Consider the following 22,704-nt stretch of genomic DNA (forward strand, 5'->3'; position numbering starts at 1 on the left):
CGAATAACATTTTCTGTGACATTCCCAGAGTCATCATCTGCTTTTTAAGGAAAACAATGGTGGCTAAAAAACCCGAGAAGGAAAAAGTACCTGAAAAGGAGAGAGACATCTAGACACTGTTCTTTTAAATGGATCTAAGGATGAAAAAGAACCTTGGAGTAACCTGGACCAGTTTTAGCCATGCAACCAGAAGACAGAGAAGACTTGCTATGACACACCTAACTCATCTGCTTGGCTGACTCAGGATTGTTGCCTCCAGTATATTTAATAGCACATAGTCCAGTCTAGTTGCAAATGTCCCTGATATTTAGCCTAAATGTTGTTTGGCTTAAATGCTTCCTTTTACTTCTAGTTCTGTCCCCTTGCACCACCTCCGGAAATTCTCTTGCCTCCTCAGGAAGGCAGTACCAGTTCTTCCCCTTTGTACTGCCACGTGATTTTCCTGAGGGAGCATTTTCTAAATTCGACTGGTTATCTCCATTTTTCTCAGTGCTCCAGTCATATTCCCCTTCACTGCACCCAGTTCTCTGGGTTCTTTAATGGGAAAATTTTATGTTTATTTCACCTTTCTGTGGTGATGTAAGCTCGTCCCAGTCATATCAGTGTCCTGCAGGAGGTGGTGACCTTAGCTCAGTGTCTATCAGAGAAGTGGTGTCTAGCAGCTAGAGTTGGTGATTGGGCATCAGGATCCCTGGGATTTCTTCCCAGCCTTGCCACTGATTTGCTGTATGACCTTCAGCAAGTCACTTTCTGTATCTCAGATCCTCCATCTGCTTATAATGGTATGTTTATCTGCAGCATATAGTTCAGCTGCTGGATGTCTCTGTGTGCTGTACAGTATTCCAGACAGGATGTGGTCTGTGGTAAACAAGAGAAAGAAAGCTGGAACTCAAGCTGGGTGAAAGCCTACTGGTCTGTGACTGTAGTTGTAGAAGTTTTGGTTAATAATTGTCTCTTGTTTAAGATAGACTGTGATACTATGACACTGTTAAGTGGGCATAGTAAATATTTGCCCATGAGACGGGCTGTTGTGAGGTGTAATACTTTGAGATTTCTGGGAAACGTGCTAGAAAAGCATGTAATATTATTAAAATGCCCATGACTTTCCAGTCAGCTTTATTCTCCACAACAAGGAGTGTTAGCTGCATGCCCCGTATACTTTGTGGCTCACCTCTGCTTATAATCTGCAAAACAACAGGCTAGCAAAGGAACATGATCCCTCCTGCTCTGCAATGCTCGGTCTTTGGCCACAGTTCAGCAAAGCACTTAAGAATATGAGCAACTTCCTTTGGACTTGACAGGATTTAAGCAAATGCCTAAAGTTAAGCGTGTGCCGGGGTGTTCTGCTGAATAGGGCTGGACCACTGAATCAGGGCACTGATCAGGAGAATTTCTGTTGTGTTATAGTTATTGGATATTTATCAGTTTCTGATTTTCACTGTTAACATTGGACACATTTTGTTTCCAGCTTCAGGAGTAAAAATGATTTTATCTGTGTTTAAAAAATATCCCTTGAATTCTCTCCTACACTGACCATCAGGATGCCCAGACTTCTGGATATTGGAGATCTCTCACCTCCTTCCACAGACAGTATCCATCACTGATAACATGATAATGGTGGGATATTTTTATATGGATTTTGTAGAAAAAGCCTATTCTCAAACTTATGCTTGTGTCACTTTGAACTGCAACTGGAAACTTTAGCTCTGATGAGGCAAGCCTTGTCCTGGATCAGAGATCTCTCACCAAGTCACCAATGGGGCTGATGAATGTCTGAATTTGGTTCACAGAGAGTCCAGCCTAGGTTAGTTCAAGCCAGAAGTGCTATGTATGAAGGCAGAGAGACATCCGGGCTCCCAGCTGCTGGCTGAGCTCAATGGTTCTCATATTCTGAGTGGTCCAGCACACAGAGGGCCATATTCTTTCCTGCTGCCTCTCCTTGGAAGTCAATGGAGTTAAACCAAGGATAAATTTGACCTACTTGCTAGTTGCATTTGTGTACTGAGTTTAACCTGAGAGGAAAGAAGCTGCTGGTCCAGTCCCTGCCTATGCAATGACAATTTCAAATGATTCTCTTTGGGGGCAGTGGGTGTGCATTCGGCGATGGGGAGAGGCACTGGATGGGCTGCCCTGGGGACTCTAGTCCAGTGGTTCTCAACCTTTCCAGACTTCTGTACCCCTTTCAAGAGTCTGAATTGTCTTGCGTACCCCCAAGTTTCACCTCACTTAGAACCTTACAAAATCAGACATAAAAATACAAACGTGTCCCAGCACACTAGTACTGAAACATGGCGGACTTTCTCATCTTTACCATATCGTTATAAAATCAATCAATTGGAATACAAATATTGTACTTACATTTCAATGCACAGTGTGCAGAGCAGTTTAAACAAATCATTGTCTATGAATTTTCGTTTGTCCTGACTTGGCTAGTGCTTTTTATGTAGCCTGTTATAAAACCGGGCGAATATCTAGATGAGCTGATGTACCCTCTGGAAGAGCTCTGAGTACCCCTGGTTGAGAACTGTCTTTTTGTTGGTCACAAAACCAGCACACCAGGATAGCAACGGGGCACGTTCTGCTGTGCTACCCCACCTGCCTCTGGGCTAGAGGAGCGTGTTTGGTCTGCCTGGCCCATTCAGTCCAACTCCTTGGCCTCTGTGAAGCTGCCAATGGGGAGGCCCGTTGATGCTCACTGTGCTGTGCTTTTTGTCCCAGGGATACCTTCTGCAGCTAGTAACTGAGTCTTGCACTGCACTAGAGAACTGCCGATTGTTGCCGAATGATTCTCTTTTCCAAAACAGTGCATTCAATATCCAGCGCTTCTGAGAGCCTGCAAATGAGAACTCCTGAAGAGGTTTGACCTGTGAAAATGCCATTAGCTTCCTTGCAGTTTGGAGCTGACTGTGCCTGACAAGTGGAGGCCAGCTGTGGTTTCCCTTTAATCTGATTTCTGTTTTAAATTGCCCACCCCCACCACACATCCCGCGATCATTTCTAGCATTTAATACACTACGGCTCAATAGGGAGCTGAAGAGCTATCAACTGTCTTGCCTATATCCAGCTCTGCTGGGCACAAGAAGCTGTACAAGCGAGTGGTTAGGGCAGAGGATCGGAAGCTGAGATTCCTAAATTCTTGTCCCAGGCTCTGCCACTGACTTTCTCAGTGTCCTTGGACAAGGCATTTATTGATGTTCCCAGCACTTATCTCAAGGCTCTAAGGTCTTTACAGAAATGCAAAGCCAACCCAGTATTAAAGTCTGCAACATTTCTATATATTTATTCACCTGCTCCAAGCATGAAAAACGCTCCGCTCGTGCCTCAGTTTCCCCACCTGATAAGTGGGAGTGCATTAGCCTCCCTGCCTGGGGGCTTGGGAGGGGCTTTGAATGCTATTCCGGTGCCTGGAGCTCTTTGGAGGGAAGGTGCCACAGTGGCAGCACCATTATTGTGTAGAATGAACTGATCTCCCCGTATGGCTCTGGGTTGCGTATAAAATCTGGGACGGGCTCTTCAGCAGCTGCATCTGCCAAGGCCCAGTGAGGCGCTGGGTGGGAGCGAGATGGGCCTGGGACATTACAGGAGAGGAGGCTGCAGCCCAGCAGAGAGGTCTCCTGGAGTACCTGATCTGGCATCAGGTGCGACGTTCCCTCTCTCTCCTTCCCCACAGGAGTACGAGAGTTCCTCCAAGATGGAGCAGTTTGTGACCCGCTTCCTGCTGCGGGAGACCAGGACCCAGCTGCAGACCCTGCAGGCCTCGCTGGAGTGCGCCTCGGACACGATCGAAGAGCAGGCCGGCTGGGAGAGGTAAAGCCGGGGCAGCTGGCGTGGGGCAGCTGGTATCGGCCCAGATGGGAGGCAGGGAGCGTGGCCCATGGTGAGCTGTGCATTTGGGACCTACCCGTTTGTGCTTGGTTCCCAATGTGGCTTTGGCTAATGGCCTCCCAAGAGAGCCCACATTGCAGCAGGGTGTTAATGCTACGAAACCCCCCCCCCCCCCCCAGTGACTGCATATTAACGCAGCTGACCCGCCCTCCGAGATATTGGTGCTGGCAAAGTTAGGGGAACTCTCGTTGCCACGTGATGCTCCTCTTTGGCTTCGTTCCTGAGCCCCACTGCCCGCTTTGCCCCCTTAGTTACCAGCAAACAGAGCTGAGGAAACACCGCTCCAGCGAGGGCCAGAGGCTGGAGGCACTCCCGGACACGCTGTTACTGCACTCTCCGGATTGCATCCCTGTTCTTCTGACACGCTCCTTTGTGTCTTGCTCTGAGGCAATGTCTACACTGCACGTCACTGATGGTGGCGTGTAGTGTATGTGTAACTACGCACGGCAGTGAAGGGCAGGCTGAGTCCACACTGCGCTGCGCAGCTGCACGTGGCCGGGCAAGGCTCTGGCCGGGGGAGGCCGTGGGGAAAAGCTTCCAGCAGCAGCCAGCTGCTTTCCCCATTGCCTTCTCCCTGCTACCGGAGCCTTTCCCCACCCCAGGGAGCTGCCAGAGCCTATCCCCACTGCCGGAGCCTTTGCCCAGCACAGGGAGCTGCCAGAGCCTTTCCCCACTGCCTCCTGCCCTCTTCCAGAGCCTTTCCCCACTGCCGGAGCCTTTGCCCAGCACAGGGAGCTGCCAGAGCCTTTCCCCACTGCCGGAGCCTTTGCCCAGCACAGGGAGCTGCCAGAGCCTTTCCCCACTGCCTCCTGCCCTCTTCCAGAGCCTTTCCCCACTGCGGGAGCTTTTCCCTGCGGCTGGAGCCTTTCACTGTGTCTGGGAAGGGCTCTGGCGAGGGGAGGCAGCAGGATACCAGTGTAGACGGGAGAGGCACTGCTTGGGCATGCAGAGAGCCATGTAAAGTACATAGCCAAAGGTTCTGGCATGTCTGTACTCTGCTCACCTAAGCAGTGTCCCACCATCTACACTGCTATTTATACCTGGATTAAGGGGGCGGGCAGTGTCTGCCCTCTCCAGGCTGCTGTAAGGAGCGTGCAGTGTAGCTGTACCCTGAGAGCTGTGCAGACCACTGGAAAAAAAAACCCAGGCACTGCCTGCCCCAACTGCTTCAGCTCAACTGGTCCCCAGCACAGGCTCTGCCCAGCCCGCCCGCTCTGGGCCAGCCAGTCCCTGCGAGGGGTACTGCTCAGTCTGCCTGCTCCAGTCCAGCCACTGGCTGACTTGAATGGGAGTTTGTTTGAAGAAGCACCTAGTAAGATGAGAGTGGGGCTTGAGTGCGCAGTCAGCACTGCTCCGGATCAGGTCTGAGATGCTCCTGGATGACTGAGCTGGACAACAGTAGCTGGTTTTCTGTTGTCGTTTGAGCATTCGTGTGCAGGCCCAGGAGGGGGTGCGACTGTGCCAGTCGGCCAGGTCTGAGAGTTTGGGCAGCACACGTGCCAATGGGCAGAACCTGAGCTCTTTCTGCTCGGCCACAAGGTCTTGGTTTCTTCCTTCTGGTGTCATCTAACATTCCGGGTCAGGCCTCCAATAGATCTCAGTTAGTGAAAACATGATTGTCTCTCTGGTTTCCCCACCTGTGTGCGGTGCCTGCACAACCCACTCCCACGGGGAAGCCGGGGATGGCAGACACAGGGGAGGGTGTAGCCGGCGGTCTGCGCTGAGTACATCCGTTTTTGTTTTTAGGAAAGACTTGAAGAAATCTGAAGTCTTCATTGGCCTGAGATCTGGCAGGAGATGTGGGCGCAGAGCTCAGAAGACCGTCTGCTTGTCTCCAACGGATCCCTATTCCGGGATGCTTACTACAGGTATTGGCAGGGCCAGGTGGATGAGGGAGAAGCCATTACCATTGTGCCGCCTGTCTCTTGGGACCTTGCTGCCTTTGGAGGGTGGCGGTGTGGGTTACAATGAGACGTGGGAGGGTGTGAACACCAGCTCTGAGTCCGCTTTCCCTCACGGATGTGATTTATAATGCCCGAGTTCAAGGGAGCCTCGTGTGTCTTTCTGTGATTTGGCCTAGCTTGGTGGATGGGGAAATATCTGAACCAACGTTCTGCAGGAAGTCAGATCAGGTTATTGTTCTGTACGCAGTCCCACTGCCAGGAAGGACACCAGTGCTAATGTTCCGGGGACCATCCTATCTGTACTTAGTTGGAGCGTCTCAGTTTCCTTTGGAGTAAGGATCAGAGATTGGGTCCGGTTTAGATCCAAATGTTCAGGAGTTTATCCATGTGATTCTAAGCCCTGCCCGCCCCCGCAATCCAGACCACCCCACAGCCTCCCTGCTCCCCTCCCGTCCCCATCGATCCAGCAGTCCGTGGCAATAGTTCAGATCAGCACCTGCACCTCTGAACGCCTAGCTGAATCCCAACTGGTACTTTGGCATTAACATCAGTGGGACCAGGATCGGCTCATCCTAGTCGCATAAATCACAAGAAATCCAGAGGGCTCCCATCCCGCTAGCAGTGAAATTCAGACATTGCCGACATTGCCTGCAGTCTCAAGGAAGGGTGTATTATTTAGGCAGAAAGAGAGTAAAATATTGTCTGCCTTCCAGAGCCAATCAATGCCAAATAAATCTGTCCCGTAAATGCTAAAAGGCAGCAATAAAGATTCACCACTTTCTTCATCTGTTGTGCCTACTGCCAGAGGACCTAGTCTGTATAAAGAGCTGGGGCAGACAGCCAGGGTGTGGGTGAACTGAGCCATCCCTGTGTGAACCTGGCTAACAATGGCATCTCCCTGTCCATTTTCCATCTAGGGGTTTGTGTCGAAGCTGACAGCCAGTGGGCAGCTCAGATTAACAGGCTACAGCAGCTCATTGACAAACTGGAATGCAAGGTGCGTGGGTAGAGGGAAGACTTGTTCCGCGTATGGTAATACAGCTCAACCCCACCCCGCAGCCCCCCTGCGAGTGTGGGCATGGACCTCTGCATCTCAGCCAGTGCAGCATCACCTCTGACTCGCCTCAGTCCTGACCTGCAGCACTCCCTGCTGTTCTGGTTCTGGGCCCCCTCTCAGCTCTGCTAATGGACCCACTCCTGACCTGAGCACCCCTTGTTCTTTCAGGTCTGGGACAGCTCAGTCCTGACCCACCAGTCCCCCTCCTACTCCCCGCTGGACCTTCCCTGCAGAGCTCTGCTGAGGTGCCACCACCCTTGGTCTTCAAGTCCCCAGCCTCTCCGGAGCAGATCACTGCTCTGTCAAGTCCCAAGTTGGTTTGGCCAGTGGGTTAATGTCTAGTAGGGACTCTCTTGAAGCCCCCATGGAGGGGCACCCCTGCTCCGGAGGAGTCACCTGGCTGGTTGTCCAACTGCCCCGCTGCAGCGTGGATCCCTCCACCCTCTCCAGACGCTGCTGCTCGCCTGCCTGCCTGCCTGCCTCCTCCGTCAGCCCAGCCAGCTCTCGGCAGGTCAGGTGAGACTCAGGCAAACCCTGCTCATGGTGCCCTCTTTGGCCTGCTGCCCTGGGCCGCCCACCCAGAACCAAGGCCGGCCCTGACCCCACCCTTGTTTTCCCCTGTAATTAGATTCTCATATTAGCAATGATTTTGCTTTTTTACAAATGCAGAGCCCAAGGCTGGAGCCTCTAAAAGAAGAAGTTGCTTGCAAAGGGAGAAATGCTGTAAGTTCTAGGCCTGCTGCTTTCCATTGATTGCTAGCACCGAGACACAAAGAGATTCTCTCTCTCTGTCTCACACACACATCCACTCACGTGCAGGTGCAGACGGGTACAGGCCTCCCATCCCTGCATTGACGCACGGATGTGCACGCCTGCCTGAGCGCAGACAGACGCGCACATTCCCGGTTGAACTCACCAGAGAGAGTCCCCGGCTTCGCTCTGAAGCTGGAGTCATTGTTCCATGGTCTCGCACCCCAGATTGATAGGCAAGGGAACCAGAATGGTGGGCAGACTAGGGCATAAGTTCCATCTGCTAAATGGTTCCTCTGAGGAGAGCGTGTTTCAATCCACGGGGCTGCATGTGAAGAAAGGGCCACACCTGAATGAGTCCAAAGGAAGCCCGTGGGCTCAGAGGGAATGTTCTGCATGTGAGTCCCATGAGACACTGGGCCAACTCCATGCAGGAGCAAGCCAGTTTAAACCCGGATGGAAGGGACCCTGTGGTGGAAAGTCCCTATGACCCCCCAGGTATAGCAGCTATGTCCTCTCTTGCCCCAGGGAGAGGGCACAGGGGGCCAGTGGAGCTGACTGGAGGGGATGTGACCAGGTGGCTGCAGCGTGCACTAATTCACCACGCCCCTAGCCTTGCGGAGACCGGGAGAGGCAGTAGTGGCCCCGCTCCCTGCGGATCAGGCAGGGTATGCGTTACAGCTCCTCGCTCCCAGGGTGGCCTGTTGCAGTTCTGCACTTGCAACCTTGGCAGCAGTTCATCACTGCTCAGTTAACAGAGGAGACGGCGCCTCTCAGCACCCGCCACGTGTTCATTACACGACTCGAGAGGCCCTGGCCTAATGAGCCACCATGCAGTGTGATGGGCAGGGGAAAGCAGAGGGGACAGCGAGTCTGTAGTACAAAGGGCAGCCCCAGCGAGCTCCTGGAGCAAGAGTACTGACCCTCTCAATGTGTCGGCACCTTTGCCTCTAGCAAGGGCCTGCAGGTCTGGCCTGGAGTCCTAACTGTGCCCTCTCTCCCTGCAGCCCCACATCCTGGTGGCTCAGAGACAGCTGTCGGTGACAGAGAGCGGCTTAGAGGGATTCCACCAGGCACTCCAATCCTACACAGAGCTCACAGCCGGACAGAGCCGCTGCTTACAGTAAGTCTCCTGGGCAGCTGAGGAGTCAGACATTTGGCTGGAGGAAATATGGGTGTCGGTAATGTCGCTGATCATGGTGCTTCACACCTTACATCCAAACTGTACAAGCGTTCAGGAATCCCACAACACATGAAGGAAGTGCTCTAAATAATGACGGTTAGCACCTGTACAGCACTGCAGAGACACCAGGCAGACGTTAACTCATCCATCCTTGCAACACAGCTGAGAAGTAGGGAAATGCTACAACACTAGATCCCTATGTCATATAGGGAAGTATTACTGTTATTACTGTGAATTATTATTATTCCTCTTACAGACTGGAAATGGAGAAACTTGACCAAAATCTTACCCCACAAGTCAGTGGCAGAGCTGAAAAAGACCCAGGAGTCTTGATACCCAGTCCCCTCCTCCCAATATCGTAATTCTCTTTTTCCCTTGAAAGAAGAAATTGGGTAAATTCTTCCCTTTTGCCAAGCAACAAAGGAGGTGCCCCCCACAGCTGCTCCCGTTGGGGAATTGGGGCCAGATTTTCAAAGGGGTTTAGGTACCTAAAGATGCTGATCAGCACCGGTGGGATTAACAAAACATCTAAGGAAGGGAGGCATTGCATTCCCATTCAAGTCAATGGAAGTTAGGCACCTAAATACCTTTGCAGACCTGGGCCTAGGCATCGAAACTGCTTAAGCACCTTTGAAAATCCCGTTTAAGCACCTCAATAACTTTGAAAATCTGGCCCTTAGTGCTAGAGCTGAAAGAAGTGTCTTTTATGGAGCGTGGTATATGGCTGATGAATTCATTGACCAGACCACAGAGGTATGAATGGGGAGCTATGGGCATGATGGGTAGCATGGCCTGGTGGTCACAGCAGGGAGCTGAGAATCGGGAGACCTGGATCTGATTCTTCGCTGTCACTGGCTTGCTGCATAGGCATGTTAGTTAACCTGGTTGCCTCTCAGTGTCCTTTTCTGTAAAATAGTCACAATAATCACTCGAGAGCCTCAGCTGGCAGAGGCTGTGGAAGGATGGAGTGTTGTTATACCGTCATAACATTTTGGCCGAGGGTTTGTCTACATGGCAGTCAGAGCGGGGGCTCCGTAACGGGGGGGCCAGGGAGCCATGGCCCTCCCACTTTAAAAGTGGGGGCAGAGAGGAGCGGATGGGGGAGTGGGGCCTCGGGGGAAGAGATGGCGTGGGGGCGGGGCGTCAGTTCAGGTGCCTGTGGCCCCCCCGCCCCCCACTTTCAGGGTGCTTCCGCCGCTCCTGAGTCAGAGGTGTGACTGCCGCTCGGGTTCGCCTACCGGTGCTAGCTTTAATCTACCTTGCGTGACTCAGAACAAGTGGCAGCCAGATCCTAGCGTGGGCTAGCAATATGAGTGCGTCCCCCGGGCTCTGTGCACGCTCGTGCAGCCTGTGCCGGGGTCCACGTCACTGTCTTCACTGCTATTTTTAGCTGTGCTGGCTAGATTAAAGCTGGCACAGGAATGCCCACGCAAAGTGCAGCCACACCTCCGATTGCATTGTGTCACCCCGTCTCCCTCTAGCGGGTGCTCCCAGCACCTATAACAGCCTCGCTACTCACTCCTCGCTAAGGAGGCCTGTGGCTTTGGTGCTGAAAGTCCTGGCTCGGATCGTGGCTGCGGGGTGTGCTGTAAGTGACCGTGGCATGTTACAATGGCATAGCATGAGATGAGAGATAAAGGGAGGAAGGGTCAGGTGGGGTACATCAATCACATTTCAGTACTGTGTCCACCATTCCCCTTTGGTTTGAAAGGGTCAGTAGTGCTGGTGAAACGTGTCTGGTTGAGAGCCCCTGAGGCTGAAGGCCTCTCTCTGTCTAAGCCAAAGGCACGTCCCTCACCCCAGCAGTCCAAAAGAGCTGAATTCAAAAAAACAAGGCAGCAATGACCCAGAGCTGGGGGAGCTGTCTGATTCTGCCCCAGGCTCCCTGGGCTGTCTGTGGCAAGTCCCCAAATGCGGTTTAGCTGAAAGATGTCAGTTTTCCTGCAGGAAGTGTCGAACGGGTTGGGAATAGAAAATTCTCATTTTGTGTCCATTTAAAATGTCACTTCGGATTTTCTATTTAAATAAAACATATGGGATTTGCTGTGGAGGAACGTTGTAATTTCTCCTCAGAATTGTCATTTCCACATGAAAAAGATTGGTTTCAATGAAACCGTGTTTTTCTGCAGGAAGGCTGGCCACATGAAAAATGGTGAGCCGCTCTAGTTAGATTAGCCTAGAAGGAAAGTTTCTCTGATGCCTTTCACAAAGTGCCTTCCGAGGGCCCAGTGAGTCAGTAACTCTGCGAACACAACAGCTGTGATGCACTCCAGCACAGCTCCAAGTTAATTGCATTGTCTTGGATTCTGCTGTTTGGTTTGTTCGTTTGATTGCAGTAATTGTTACCTTTGCTCCGCAGGGTGTGCGTTAGGGCAATTGGGTCTATGTTCCTTTCCTGGTCAAAAGAATTACATTAGAGTTGACTGGGAAATTCTCCTTCAGGCATTTCACAATCTGTATGTGCTGTCTCTCTTCCCCCCTCCCCCCATGGTGTGAAAATGTCAGGCACTTACCACTCTGGAAGCTGGTGTAGGTTAGAGGTATGAGTGTGGGGTGGGCAAACAGTAGGGTCTGGGGTCTCATCTTGGCTCTGCTACTCTCTTACGGTGTGACCTTGAACACCTCCCTCCAGCTTTCTGCCTCACTTTCTTCCTCTGTAAAATGGGACCAATCACTGTGAGCATGAATGAGTTAATGTGTCCATACAGTGCTTTGACCATGTAAAGAGCTATATATATGCTAAGTGTTGCTAACCCTTCCGTTCCAGTTCCCTGCACCAATGTGTTCAGCTCTTGACTGAAAACATTTTTGAAAAAAAAGTTTGTAAAGAATTGAAACGGCCCTTTTTGACATTTTCCAAACGAAAAACTCCCGGTTTCCCGTTCCAAACAACTTTTTCTTTCAAATTTTAAGCTAATTACAGTAAAAAAAAAACATTTTTAAAACAAAAAGGTCAAAAGTGAAACAAAACATTTTGAAACCGTTGGAACATTTGCGTGAACCCAAACTGGCTTTTTCCCCCCACCCCGGTTTTCAAGAAGCTGACGTACTGAGAGCATTCATTATTGCCCCTGCAGCGTGTCTTCCCGCAAGCTGACGAGCGAGGCCTGCTTCATTCTCTATGAGTTCTGGCAGGACGTGACTTCATGGAGAAGGTTTGAGGCTAATTGCAATTCATTGCTGAAGGTGTCCAGACTGAGGAAGGCTGCATCCAAGTGCAATTCTTGTGAAAGAAACAAGATGGGATTTCTATTCAGGATGCTCACCCTTTTCCACTTCTTCCTGCACCTACCAGTGGTTACCGCCTCCCTGATTTGACCTGTCTAGTTATTTACACCTATCTGCACAGGGCAGCAGGATCAAATGACCACAAGGGGGCATTGACATTTTGAATGATGTGCTAACCACTATCATGTGTGGATGAGTACATTATCAGCACATTTGAGACAGAAGGTGTTCTGCTCTGGGGAGTGCAAGGACTGCCCCCTGCCCCGGTCCTCTCGTGCGTGCGCACAAGGGTGGCAAGTGTCTGCGTACACTCTTCCTCTCTTGCACACCCACACAAAAGCTCTGCCCCACCCCTGTATATCAATGTGCAGGCTGGCTCTGACACAATCATACTGGCTTTGACATTGTCCTAACTCTCCGTATTTCTTTGCAGTCACTTGCAGTCCAGCTACAGCAAGACGTTCCAGTGGGCCATCATTGACGTGCTGAAGTCTCCAGAGCTTGTGACCACCATGCTCTTCCCAGGTGGGGTACTCTTATGCCCAAACATATTGAGATGAGCTGCTAACGGGAATTGCAAACTATGGATTCCATTCTGCCGCCTTTACTCAGGAATAACGCCCAGTGACGTCATTATATACTGTATACACCCATATAGTACTGTAGGAATCCATTCACCCACCACTGCAATGCAGCCAGCTCTGCGGCGGAACACAGTAACTGTTTAACAGCACAGAGCAACACTATCCAACAGTTAAGAACAGGAAGTGAGGATGTAAACTTAGCTGCAGAAGGAATTTAGGGAGACAGAATGTAACTGTTCAAATATTAATTTGGCCAGAATATTGAGGCTGAAACCCCAGCTCTTGCAAAATTTATTCTGTAAACAGTTAGGAAGCAGGCAAGAGAGAGAGAGAAAGACAAGCAGGATTAATGAATTAGTTAAGGCTTGTAAAGAGCTATGAATGTATAAAGAGCTACCACAGTGATGCAAATGATTTATTAATAGCTGTTACTATTACAAGAGGCGATAAGCATGCTACACGCTGTGATGCTGTTTGCCTTCATCTCTGGTGTATTTTTGGTCAGCTTTCTGATGGCCCTATCAGCCTTTCCTGGGTCACAGATCTCTACTCAGGTGCGAGACCCTTCTGCCAGCAACCTGGCTCTTGTCTTAAATTGCTGCATTGAACTCCCAGCCCTGCCCCTGCCCTATATTCCAAGATGTGGCCCGAATGGGTAGCTCAGGCCTCATTCCCATTTGTGGACAGAAATTGTGGTCCCATTTTCCTGCCCCAGCTCTGTGTGAGGAGCACAAGGCAGGTCGGCAGAGGGGCAAGTGCTCAGATTTGTGCCTAAATTTCATTGTAAGGCACCTTAATGCAGATTTAGCAGGGAGCCCAGGCCTCAGGCCTTCTGGAAATATGGTCTTCCTGATTGCAAGGGCACTGAGGGAGAACCTCAGACCAGGGTCGGGTTTACCATTAAACACAGGGTGCCCTGGCACAGAGCCCTCCAACAACAGGGGGCCCCAGGGCCGGACACTTGGGCAGCTCAGCACCGACGCGCCCCCCACGGGGGTGCTGCTCCATGGGGCCGGACTGCAGGGGACAGGGGAGCAGGCGGGAGGTGTGGGTGGCAGGAGCACCGCGAGCTCAGGCCAAAGAACTCAGGAGGAGCACAGGGCGGCCGCGTAGCCAGCCAGAGAGAAGCGGCGCATTGAAGGGGAAACCGCTGCTTCTCTCTGGCTGCCGGCTGCGCCGCTGCCCCTGCTCCTCCTGAGTCCTCCAGCCTGTGCTCACAGAGCTGGAGTCAGAAAGGGGGTGGGCTTTAGGGGTTGCAGCCCAGGGCCCCCTTAGCCCGGGGCCCTGGGCTGCAGCCCCTAAAGCCCCGCATTCCAGCCCTGCCTGGTGGGGGGGCAGTGGGTCCAAGAATCGCGGCCAGTGGGAGCTGCAGGGGGCCCGCGGAGCCACCTGCACTGCCCGCACCAAACCAGAGCTGTGCCAGGTAAGCACTTCTCACCCCAATCCCCTGCCTGCCCCAGCCCTGAGCCCCTCTTGCACCCTAACTCCCACCCAGACCCCTCACCCCCAGCCCTGAACCCCCTCCCACACCCTCTCACCTAGACCCCACCCCCAGCCTGCTTCTGCACCCTTACTCTCACCCAGACCCTGCACCCCAACCCGCAGCCTGCTTCCACACTGTAGCTCCCTCCCAGACTCTGCACCCCAACCCTGAGCCCCCTCCTGCACCCTAACTCCCACCCAGACCCCGCACCCCAACTTTGAGTCCCAAGAGGAGAATAGAGAAAAAAAGAATGAAAAAGGGTGGTGGGGGGGGATAAAAGAGAATGCTCCCCCTGGAGGGGGGTGGGCAAAGGGGGGCAAAAATGAAGCTGAGCACAGGGCCCCACTAACTCTAAATCTGCCACTGCCTCAGCCAGCCTTAAGCAGGGGTAGATAAAACAAAAACCAGCCCAGGTCCACCATCGCCCCAGAGCCCCACCGGGATCTGAGCTCAGCATGTGGCTAATCTGGATTATATTCTCTACCCCATTGTCATGTTCCTCCTCCTTGCTCCAGTCCTGCTGGTGCAGCCCCTGCCTCCCAGCTGTGTCCCTTGCGACTGCATTGCACAGTGCGTCCTGCTGACCTATGGGGAAGGCACAGCTGAGCAGTGATTAGGAGCTGTCCTAGCAAGAGTCAGCAGCAAAACAGGAAGCTAACGTCCAGCAGGGCCATCGCCAGAACTGACCCAGGGGAGAGGAGGGCAGCAGGTGCCCTCTGCCTGGCTCTGCTGGGGGCACCCAGTGCCACTTTGGAGGGAGAGGTTGCCTTTTGCACATCTCCTGTTCTTGGCAGGGAGGGGCTGTCGCTGAGCTAAAAGGGGCCCTGCCTGTGTATCGAGCTGACACAGCCAGGCAAAATGAACTGAAGAGCCCCCTGTGCTGGGCAGGGCTCAGAGCTGGGGCTGGATTCCGGCTCAAGGCGTTAAGTACATTTAGTCCCAGTATTTCTGCCTTGTTTAGTGGGGCGGGGGAACAACCCAGGGGGTTGGAAATGCTGCTAGGCTTGATGCTCACATCCTTGCACAGGCAAAACTCGCCGTGACTTCTGTGCCGTTTAGCCAGTGTGAAACCTCAGGGCGGACCGTGGCCTTGGTGCTGTGCCAGGGCAGGGAGGGGTATGAGAATCCCATGGCTGCGAGCCTGGGGGCAGTTCGTCCTGGGGTGAGTGAGCAGAGGGGCTCCCACCTGCCCCACAGCCGACTTACCCCGCACTGAGCGCCTGAGGCTCTCAAAGCACTTAGTGAATCAATCCCTTCAACCCCTGGATAGTAGACCCATTCTCTAGAAGGGGGACTGAGGCCCAGACAGAGTCAGCCGCCTGCCCAGGGCCACGGGGAAGTCTCTGGGGTAGAACCCAGCTCTCCCTGTCTTTTCCCTGTGCACTCGACAATATAGATGAGGGCCCCCTTTAGCTCTTCGTGGCTCATGCTCTTTCCCCGTTTGCTTTCCCAGCCTCCTGGTGGATTGTGAACAATAACTGATCCTCTGCGGCCCGCTCCGAACAGCAGCCGGCGCGCGGACGGACGAGGAATCCTCACTCCCAGACCCCTGCCTCTCCCTCCCCAGTGCGTCTGCAGCCTCCCCTCTCGCGTGGCTTGTACAGTGCGGTCTTCTCCCTCCTCCTGCAGGCATTTCCCGGCTGCACCAGGCTGTCCTTCCCGGGAGTCGTTTATCCCTCTCCCCGCGCAGTGTGACTTTCCACAATGATGTCACATTGCTGCCAGCCAATCAGCCTTTCCAGCTATGACGCTCCGCCCCTGAATGTACCATCTTCGAAGAATGATGGGGAGGGGAGCACACCCGTGCCCACGCCCGCGGATAAAGAAGTGGCTACCAAGATACTTGATGTCGGGCTGGCCTGAAGTCCAGAGTCGTGTGATGACGTGCGGGGGGCAGAACTCACCTTGGCCTGGGCCGGGGGGCTGGGAGCGCTGCAGAGACGGCAGTGCTGAGCCTGATCCGGACTGGGGGGAACAGGGAATGGAGGACAAGGGACGTTTATTGTTCTCTGGCACTCACCTGGTGTTGAATTCATGGCAAGGCACTGAGGGACTCTGTATTGAGCTGTGTCCAGCCACTGCACTACGGGCCCTTTGGGGGATGGCAGTGTGGGGAAATGGGGGGATCTTCTGTGCTCTGAGCGGGATCAGTGGAGCCAGGCCATCCACAGGTCCTCTGGGGATCAGTGCGGGACGGCTGGATCCAAATCTCTGCCAAGGTCCCACAACACCTCTAGACAAGCCGTGTGCTCCACTCTCCCTGCCTAGGCACAGCAATACAGTAGTCAGGGAGAGCAGAGGGCAGGCAGAGTGTGCACCCATGCCTGCCAGCCACACCCATGAGCTCTAATTTCAGCCCTCCCGGCCCCAGCCAGGCCTCTTTAAGGCTGTGGTTGGTGGTGGACTCACCTTAGTCTTAGAGCTGTTGCACTAACCGGCGGCACTGGCCTAATTCTGTCGCGTGGAGTTGGATGGCCTCACTGCAGTTCCTATCAAGACACGTGTCTATGTCCCCAAAACAACTCCTGCGTGTAGGTACCCCCACAGCATAATGGGCACTGGTCAGCCTCCCCGTTGGCTGTCCCCGCAGAGCAGCCAACAACTGAATGGCCCTTGGCGCCTGAGCTCCCTCTCACTTCTAGCAGGGATGCCACTGGGTTGAAATCCAAGCCCATGGGCAAGGTGATGTGTTTGGCAGCTTGCACTGCCCTAGCCACATTATAACTACACATGGGGCTGGGTGGAGGATGTCAGCCTCCCAGGCTGGCAATCTATCTCTTATCACCACTGCTAGCTAGGAAATATTTTCGTGCACGTCCAATCTCATGGTCCTTTAAACGTCTGAAGATGAAACCCAGACACCTACGCTCACTCCACTGTGTGATGTCAGGTCAGAGCGATTTAAATAGACATTACCATGGCGAGAAGCCTACCAGCAGTAGAGTTATTTGATTAATCTTCTGGCAGGTCGTGTGGTGTGAATGGGAAATCTCCCTAGGTGCCAGCTCAGAACACTCTGCTCCCAGGAGGTAGAGGCATTTCACACCTCAGTGCAGTCATCCACATGTGCTGAACGTGGGTGCCAAATGCTACCAACCCAGCAGTCTCCTCTCACACCCACCAGAGGTGGCATTCTAGGCCCATGGTGCACGTGACAGCACAAAGAGAATACGTAGCCCACAGGTGAGTGTGGGTTCCAGGTTCCTCCCCAGTCATAGAGTTTAAGGCCAGAAGGGGTCCCCAAGTCATCTAGTCTGCCTGCCTGTATACCACAGGCCAGCAACACTCTATGAATTGTTTCAGAGTGGTAGCCATGTGAATTGTGAATTGTGACAGCCTCCAATTACAGAGACTTGGCTTTAAGCTCCAGCTCCTGCAGGTCCGTGGTTCAAATTCTCAGCTGGTGGCCATCACACAAAGCGGTGGGGACTCCAGCCCTAGGTGTGGCATGTCCAGCTGCTCATACACGTCATAGGCGGGAGGCCCGACTGTAAGAATAGCCCCAGCCGGGTGTTTCTGATTTAGTACAACCAAAAGAACAGCTGCTGTTGGGTGAAAGAAAAATGCCTGGTGTATCTAACCTGCCAGGGCCCCTTCGCCTGCTGTCAGCGTGTGAGTGACCCAGCCTTTGGCAAAGCACTCACGACCCTGGGCAGGTGTGAACAGAAGGTCAGCTGCTATTCCAGTCAGGGCCGGCTCTAGGATTTTTGCCTCCCCAAGCAAAAAAATGTTTGGCCTCCCCCGGTTTTTTTTGTGCCCCCCCCCGCCCCCAGCTCTGCCCCAACGCCGCCTCTTCCCCAAATCCCCGGCCCTGCCTCCTCCCCCGGGTGTACCGCATTCCCCCCCCCATTGCTTCCTGCAGCTCCCCCCCCCACAACCCCCACCCTAGCTCACCTCCGCTCCTCCTGCTCCCCTGAACACGCCTCTGCTCTGCTTCTCCCCCCTCCCTCTCAGGCGAGGGAGAGGCAGCGCGTCCAGGGGAGCAGGCAAAGCGGAGGTGAGTGAGGGTGGGGAGGGGAGCGCAGGAAGTAACGGGTGGGGGGGGGTAGAGGAACCGCTCCCCGCCCCAGCTCGCCTCCGCTCCACCAATGCCGCCTCCCCCGAACACGCCACCGCTCCGCTTCGCCTCCTTCCCTCCCAGGCTTGCAGCGTTTGGCGCGCGGCAAGCCTGGGAGGGAGGGGGGAGAAGCCGAGCGGCGGCGCACTCAGGGGAGCAGATGGAGGCGGAGTGGGGGCAGCGGGGGCCACGTTTCTAGGGGCGGCGTGGCCGGCGCCGGAACGCCGCCCCTAGAAATGTGCCGCCCCAAGCACCTGCTTGTTTTGCTGGTGCCTCGAGCCGGCCCTGATTCCAATGCAGCATTAATTCCCTCTTGCAGCCCATGCAGCCACCCCTGGGAGGGGGGTGCATAATATCCTATCAGGCCTGAGTCTGGCAGCCCTCTAGTGTTTTCACTGGGAGTTCTGCCTTGTTCTCATAAGGCCCAATCCAGCTCCCATTGCATTCAATGGCAAAACTATTCCTATGAAGGATGCAGGATCAGTCCCTTTGTTTCTTTCAGAAAGCACATGCCACAGGTGGCATTGGGTCATCTCCCCTATTTGTTGCTTTAATCATCTTAGCAATCTACCAGCAGAAGGTCAGACACTCCAGATCTGAGGTACGTGACCAGCTTGTGGTTACAATTGCATTTGTTGTATCTGTATCATGGAGCTGTGCCAGCCACTCTTGCACCTCCCAGTCAGCAGCAAACACCCTCTGGGCAACAGTCCTAAAAGTGACTCAGGGTAAGACCTAAACCAGCGGCCTTGTGGCCTGGCACTGCTGAGTCCCTCCATCTCGCTGGGCTAACAGGAGCCATCTGGTCACAGATAGAATTTCCTCATTCCCTATTTTATAGCAAGTGCCCCATAAAATACTCTGTTCTAGCCCAGAAGAAGCAGAGCACAGAAAGTCTGCTCCCTTTCTGAACAATGGAAGTTCCTGGGGTAAAATCCCAGTGATCCACGTCACAGGCTGGAATTCTGCGTGATGCGAACAGCCATTCTCCCCTTGCTCTCAATACATGTTTAAATTTTGTGTCCATTTCAAAGGGTCAACTTCTGCACCGAACGAAGGAATCCAACCTGGGGCAGCTTAATGGAATAGGAGGGTTCCAGGTTGAGTTTACATCCTGGTGTTTTTGGGACACTGGCTGAGCATCAAAATGTAGAGTCTGCCAAAAACAGAAAGAATCTAATGCTAATAAAATGATAATACCCACAGTATGTCATCAAAGAGTCCAATGCAAATGATCCTAGGTTCAGGTTTAAAAGGGCCCCAGCAGTGCTGGCAGCCCAGGGGTCCCGCAATGTGCTCGTGCATCATGAGAACTAATAACAAACTGATTAGAGAAACAAATGCCATTGGTGAGTGTCAACTCACTGAGAAAAGCAGGGAATAAAGATCCCAAAGGCATTGCCACAGAGACAGGCACTGTGCAGAAGTGTGAACTACCTGGGGTGGTGTTATAAACGGGGGCAGGACAGTCTTCGTGGGGTTGTGCCATGCAGAGCCCAGTTCTTAGTTCATATAATGTCACTGTCGCCAGAGGGGCCTGCTTGCAGGGAGTGTCGCCCCCAGAGACTCTGGCCCGTGAGGTTTAGCCTGGTAGCATCCAGAGGCTGTTTGTATCCGTGGGGCCCTGGGAGTGTTACCCAGGGTTTTGCTGAACCCAAAGCTCTTGGTAACGTTACTTCCTGTAAGGGGGTGGCAGGAAATAAATGGAGACACGGCCAACTGGCTGATAGAGAGTTGATGCAAGCAGGCAAACAAAAATGCTTTCACTCAAAGCTTCTACTTTATTTCATCTCCAGCACTTCCACATGCCTGCAACAGGTTAGCAGAACACCCCAAATTACCCCCAGATTCATATTTACCCAGGGTCTTGAGGAGGTCTCGCGTGGATTAGTCAGCCAGTGATCAGCCTTCCGTCTGCAGGGGAAACTCGAGAGGTGGTTCAAGTGTCCACCGAGCCCAGATTTCTTCCTCTTTTTATACCCAAATTGTTAGTATGAAACAGCCCATTCACCAAAACCTGCTCAGCAGACGCTAAGTGTGGCGTTTTCCTGCCTTGCTTGCCCATCAGTTAACTGGCTGCATTTCACAGTGCAAAAGTTAACTATCCCCAGACTTTCCATCTTGCAAACCACATGCTTTGGCAAAAAGCTCAGGTCAGGAGGGCACAGGGTCACGTTTACTCCTCATGGTCACTCCCTTCCCCCTCCCCTCCTGGTTCGTTAGCACTAAGGCTGCTACAAAGGCCTTACGGCTGTTTCCAGGTGTAAGCATAACAATTTGGATTCCAGCTGTGGGCAGTGGTTCAGGCATGTTACTGGGTTAACAAAGTTTCCTCCATACAGGAAGAAACGCTCCCCCACTGCAGCGATCCTGCCACCCTCCCTGCTCTTCCCCACCCCCTCTTGCATGTCTCCCTCCTCCCAAAGTGGGTACAGAGATGCCTGCTGGCTGGTTCAGCACTGAGATTCACACCCCTTCTGTCCTGCCCAGGCTCCTGCAGCCTTAGCATGGCCTGTTCCCAGCCCGCAGCCAGGGGAGGCCAGGCCAGGCTCCCAGGTGGGCTGAGAACAGAGGAACTCCCAGCTGTAGGTAGACCTGACACGGCAGGACTGGCTTTGGCCAGTAGTCCTGAGCTCTGCACAAACCGTCCCTTGTCTCTGCCACAGCATTCGTTAACGCTGTAAGCAAATCCTGAGCAGCTCAGGGCAAGCCCGTGGCCTAAGGTGTCACTTAGGTGAGGTTCCTTGCAAAGCAAATCCAGCTGTCCTGCAGCAGCCTCCTGTAAACCGGATGGGTGTGAACAATAGCCCCGAGTGTCTGTCATGACAGCAGGAGCACGTCTCATTCCCTTGCACTCGTTCCCTTGCATTAAGACTGAATCTGACCTGCATGACCCCGCTAGCCCCCAGGGCTGCAGAGCCAGCTTGGCCTTTGCTCATTGAGTTTGGCAAACTCCAAGTGGCAAACTCCAAACTCCTTGGCGCGACAGCTCCCTAAGCACCATTGTAAGTGCTGTTATTTCTATACCTGCCCTCTGCTTAGCTACCAGCCCTAATCGTTCCAGATGGAGTGGGCGTGGGAAAGCTAGAGTAGCCCTGGGAAGCATGAATGAGGGGCAAATGAGTAACACACATCAGCTCCCATATTGTTAAACATGGCAGAGGGGTACTAGGGCTGTTGGCAGGATTTTTGTGTCTGGCTAGTACCCGGTCCAGCCAAAGTCCCAGGTTGTTAGCATAGTCCTCCACCAACTGGAGCAGTTCTGAGCTAAATGCTGCCGGAGTCTCTTCCTCTCTCCAGGTTCTGCTTGTACTGATCCTGTGACCTCCTGAGCATGCTTGGTTCTCTGGGACGTCAAGGGGACCTGAGGGAGTGCAGCACAACCAGGATTGAGTCCGAAAGGCAAAATTCTGCTCTCGACTCCACAAGGCAGATCTTGGTTCTCATCCTCTGCCCTCTGGCTAGGCTTGGAGTTTGGAGCCTGTAAGGGAAGCAGAATAGCAGCTAGTCCTGGGGGAGCCAAGCCGACTATCAGAATGGAGTTTCTGGGAGATCAGTTTCTCAAGGGTAGGCAAACGATCAGAGCCGAGGAGCATGGGCCCCTCTGGGGAGCTGAGAGGACACAAGGCCCCCTGTGGCATGCCCCCATCAAATGATCCTGCCCTGAGTCTGCCAGCAGACTGGTGAGGATACAACTCAACAGCATGTAAAATGTAAACCCCCATGCACATCCAGCACCTTCCACTGCATATGAAAGCACTGCAGCCCCCCAGATGCCACTGGTGGGCCCCCCCCCACCCAACTGACTGAAATGGGGTGATTCCCAATTTACGCTTTGAACTAAATTGTATCATTTCTTTCAGGGGTGGTTTTTGGCCTTCAAAATTCCTTGCACTCTAAAAGCAAAATGAAATGTCCTCCCAGGGACCTGCATGGCGTCTCTGAGCTAGGAGGTGGTGTCCGTGTCTTTGCTATGCTACAGTGTGAATCTGGGGCTTTAAAACATTAAAGCAAAAAGGAAGAGCATAGTTAGAAAAAGATAAGCAAAAGTCACCTGAGCCAGAAAAACAGCCGTATCAATTATTACACAGGGCTGCTTAGTTAATTACAATTCTCTTTCTGTATATACAAGATTATAACTGTATTAAATATTCAGACTTGCACTGTAGCTGTGTATGCCAAGTCTCTTGTCTGTGAATAAACAGTTCCACGCTGCTGCCTAGTGCTGGTGCATTTCCTGGGCGTGGGTCAATTTTTGGCTGCCTCTTATGAATCATTTTTATAAGTACCTTGTTAGAATAACAGCCGCAGAAGGAATGTGTTTTACCAAATGGAACCTTTTCAATGTACTCTGAAGTCCTGCTCATTGTTCCAGTATCTTTGCCAAAGGAATGTGTTCTTACTGAGCATAAATTTGAAGCTTTTTATTGTCTTTTTAGCCAAGGACTTGGCATGTGTGTATAGGACATTGTGTGGGTAATGAACACAGAAGTCTGGGGCAGGACATTGTTAGGGAACTGACTGATTATAGCGTTGGGCATTGGGAATAGGAGTTGGCATGCTCTAGGGGTAT

The 22,704-nt window shown here is 52.8% G+C and overlaps 1 protein-coding gene across 3 annotated transcripts in view; it reads left to right on the forward strand.

The window, feature by feature from the left end:
* Positions 1–22,387, forward strand: part of NECAB3 (N-terminal EF-hand calcium binding protein 3) — a 105,473-nt gene extending 83,086 nt beyond the window's left edge. Inside the window, exons 6-13 of one of the 3 annotated variants that reach the window (XM_073309904.1) lie at positions 3,671–3,807; positions 5,632–5,753; positions 6,707–6,786; positions 7,516–7,569; positions 8,604–8,719; positions 11,857–11,934; positions 12,441–12,532; positions 15,704–22,387. In XM_073309904.1, coding sequence (XP_073166005.1) covers positions 3,671–3,807; positions 5,632–5,753; positions 6,707–6,786; positions 7,516–7,569; positions 8,604–8,719; positions 11,857–11,934; positions 12,441–12,532; positions 15,704–15,822 — 798 coding nt within the window. In that variant the 3' untranslated portion in view covers positions 15,823–22,387. Of the gene's footprint in view, positions 1–3,670; positions 3,808–5,631; positions 5,754–6,706; positions 6,787–7,515; positions 7,570–8,603; positions 8,720–11,856; positions 11,935–12,440; positions 12,533–15,527 lie in introns of all 3 variants that reach the window. The other 2 variants (XM_073309906.1, XM_073309905.1) reach the window with 2 other exon arrangements.
* Positions 22,388–22,704: the final 317 nt, after the last annotated feature.

The sequence above is a fragment of the Lepidochelys kempii genome, chromosome 13 (genome assembly GCF_965140265.1).
Source record: "Lepidochelys kempii isolate rLepKem1 chromosome 13, rLepKem1.hap2, whole genome shotgun sequence".
Lineage (NCBI taxonomy): Eukaryota > Metazoa > Chordata > Testudines > Cheloniidae > Lepidochelys > Lepidochelys kempii.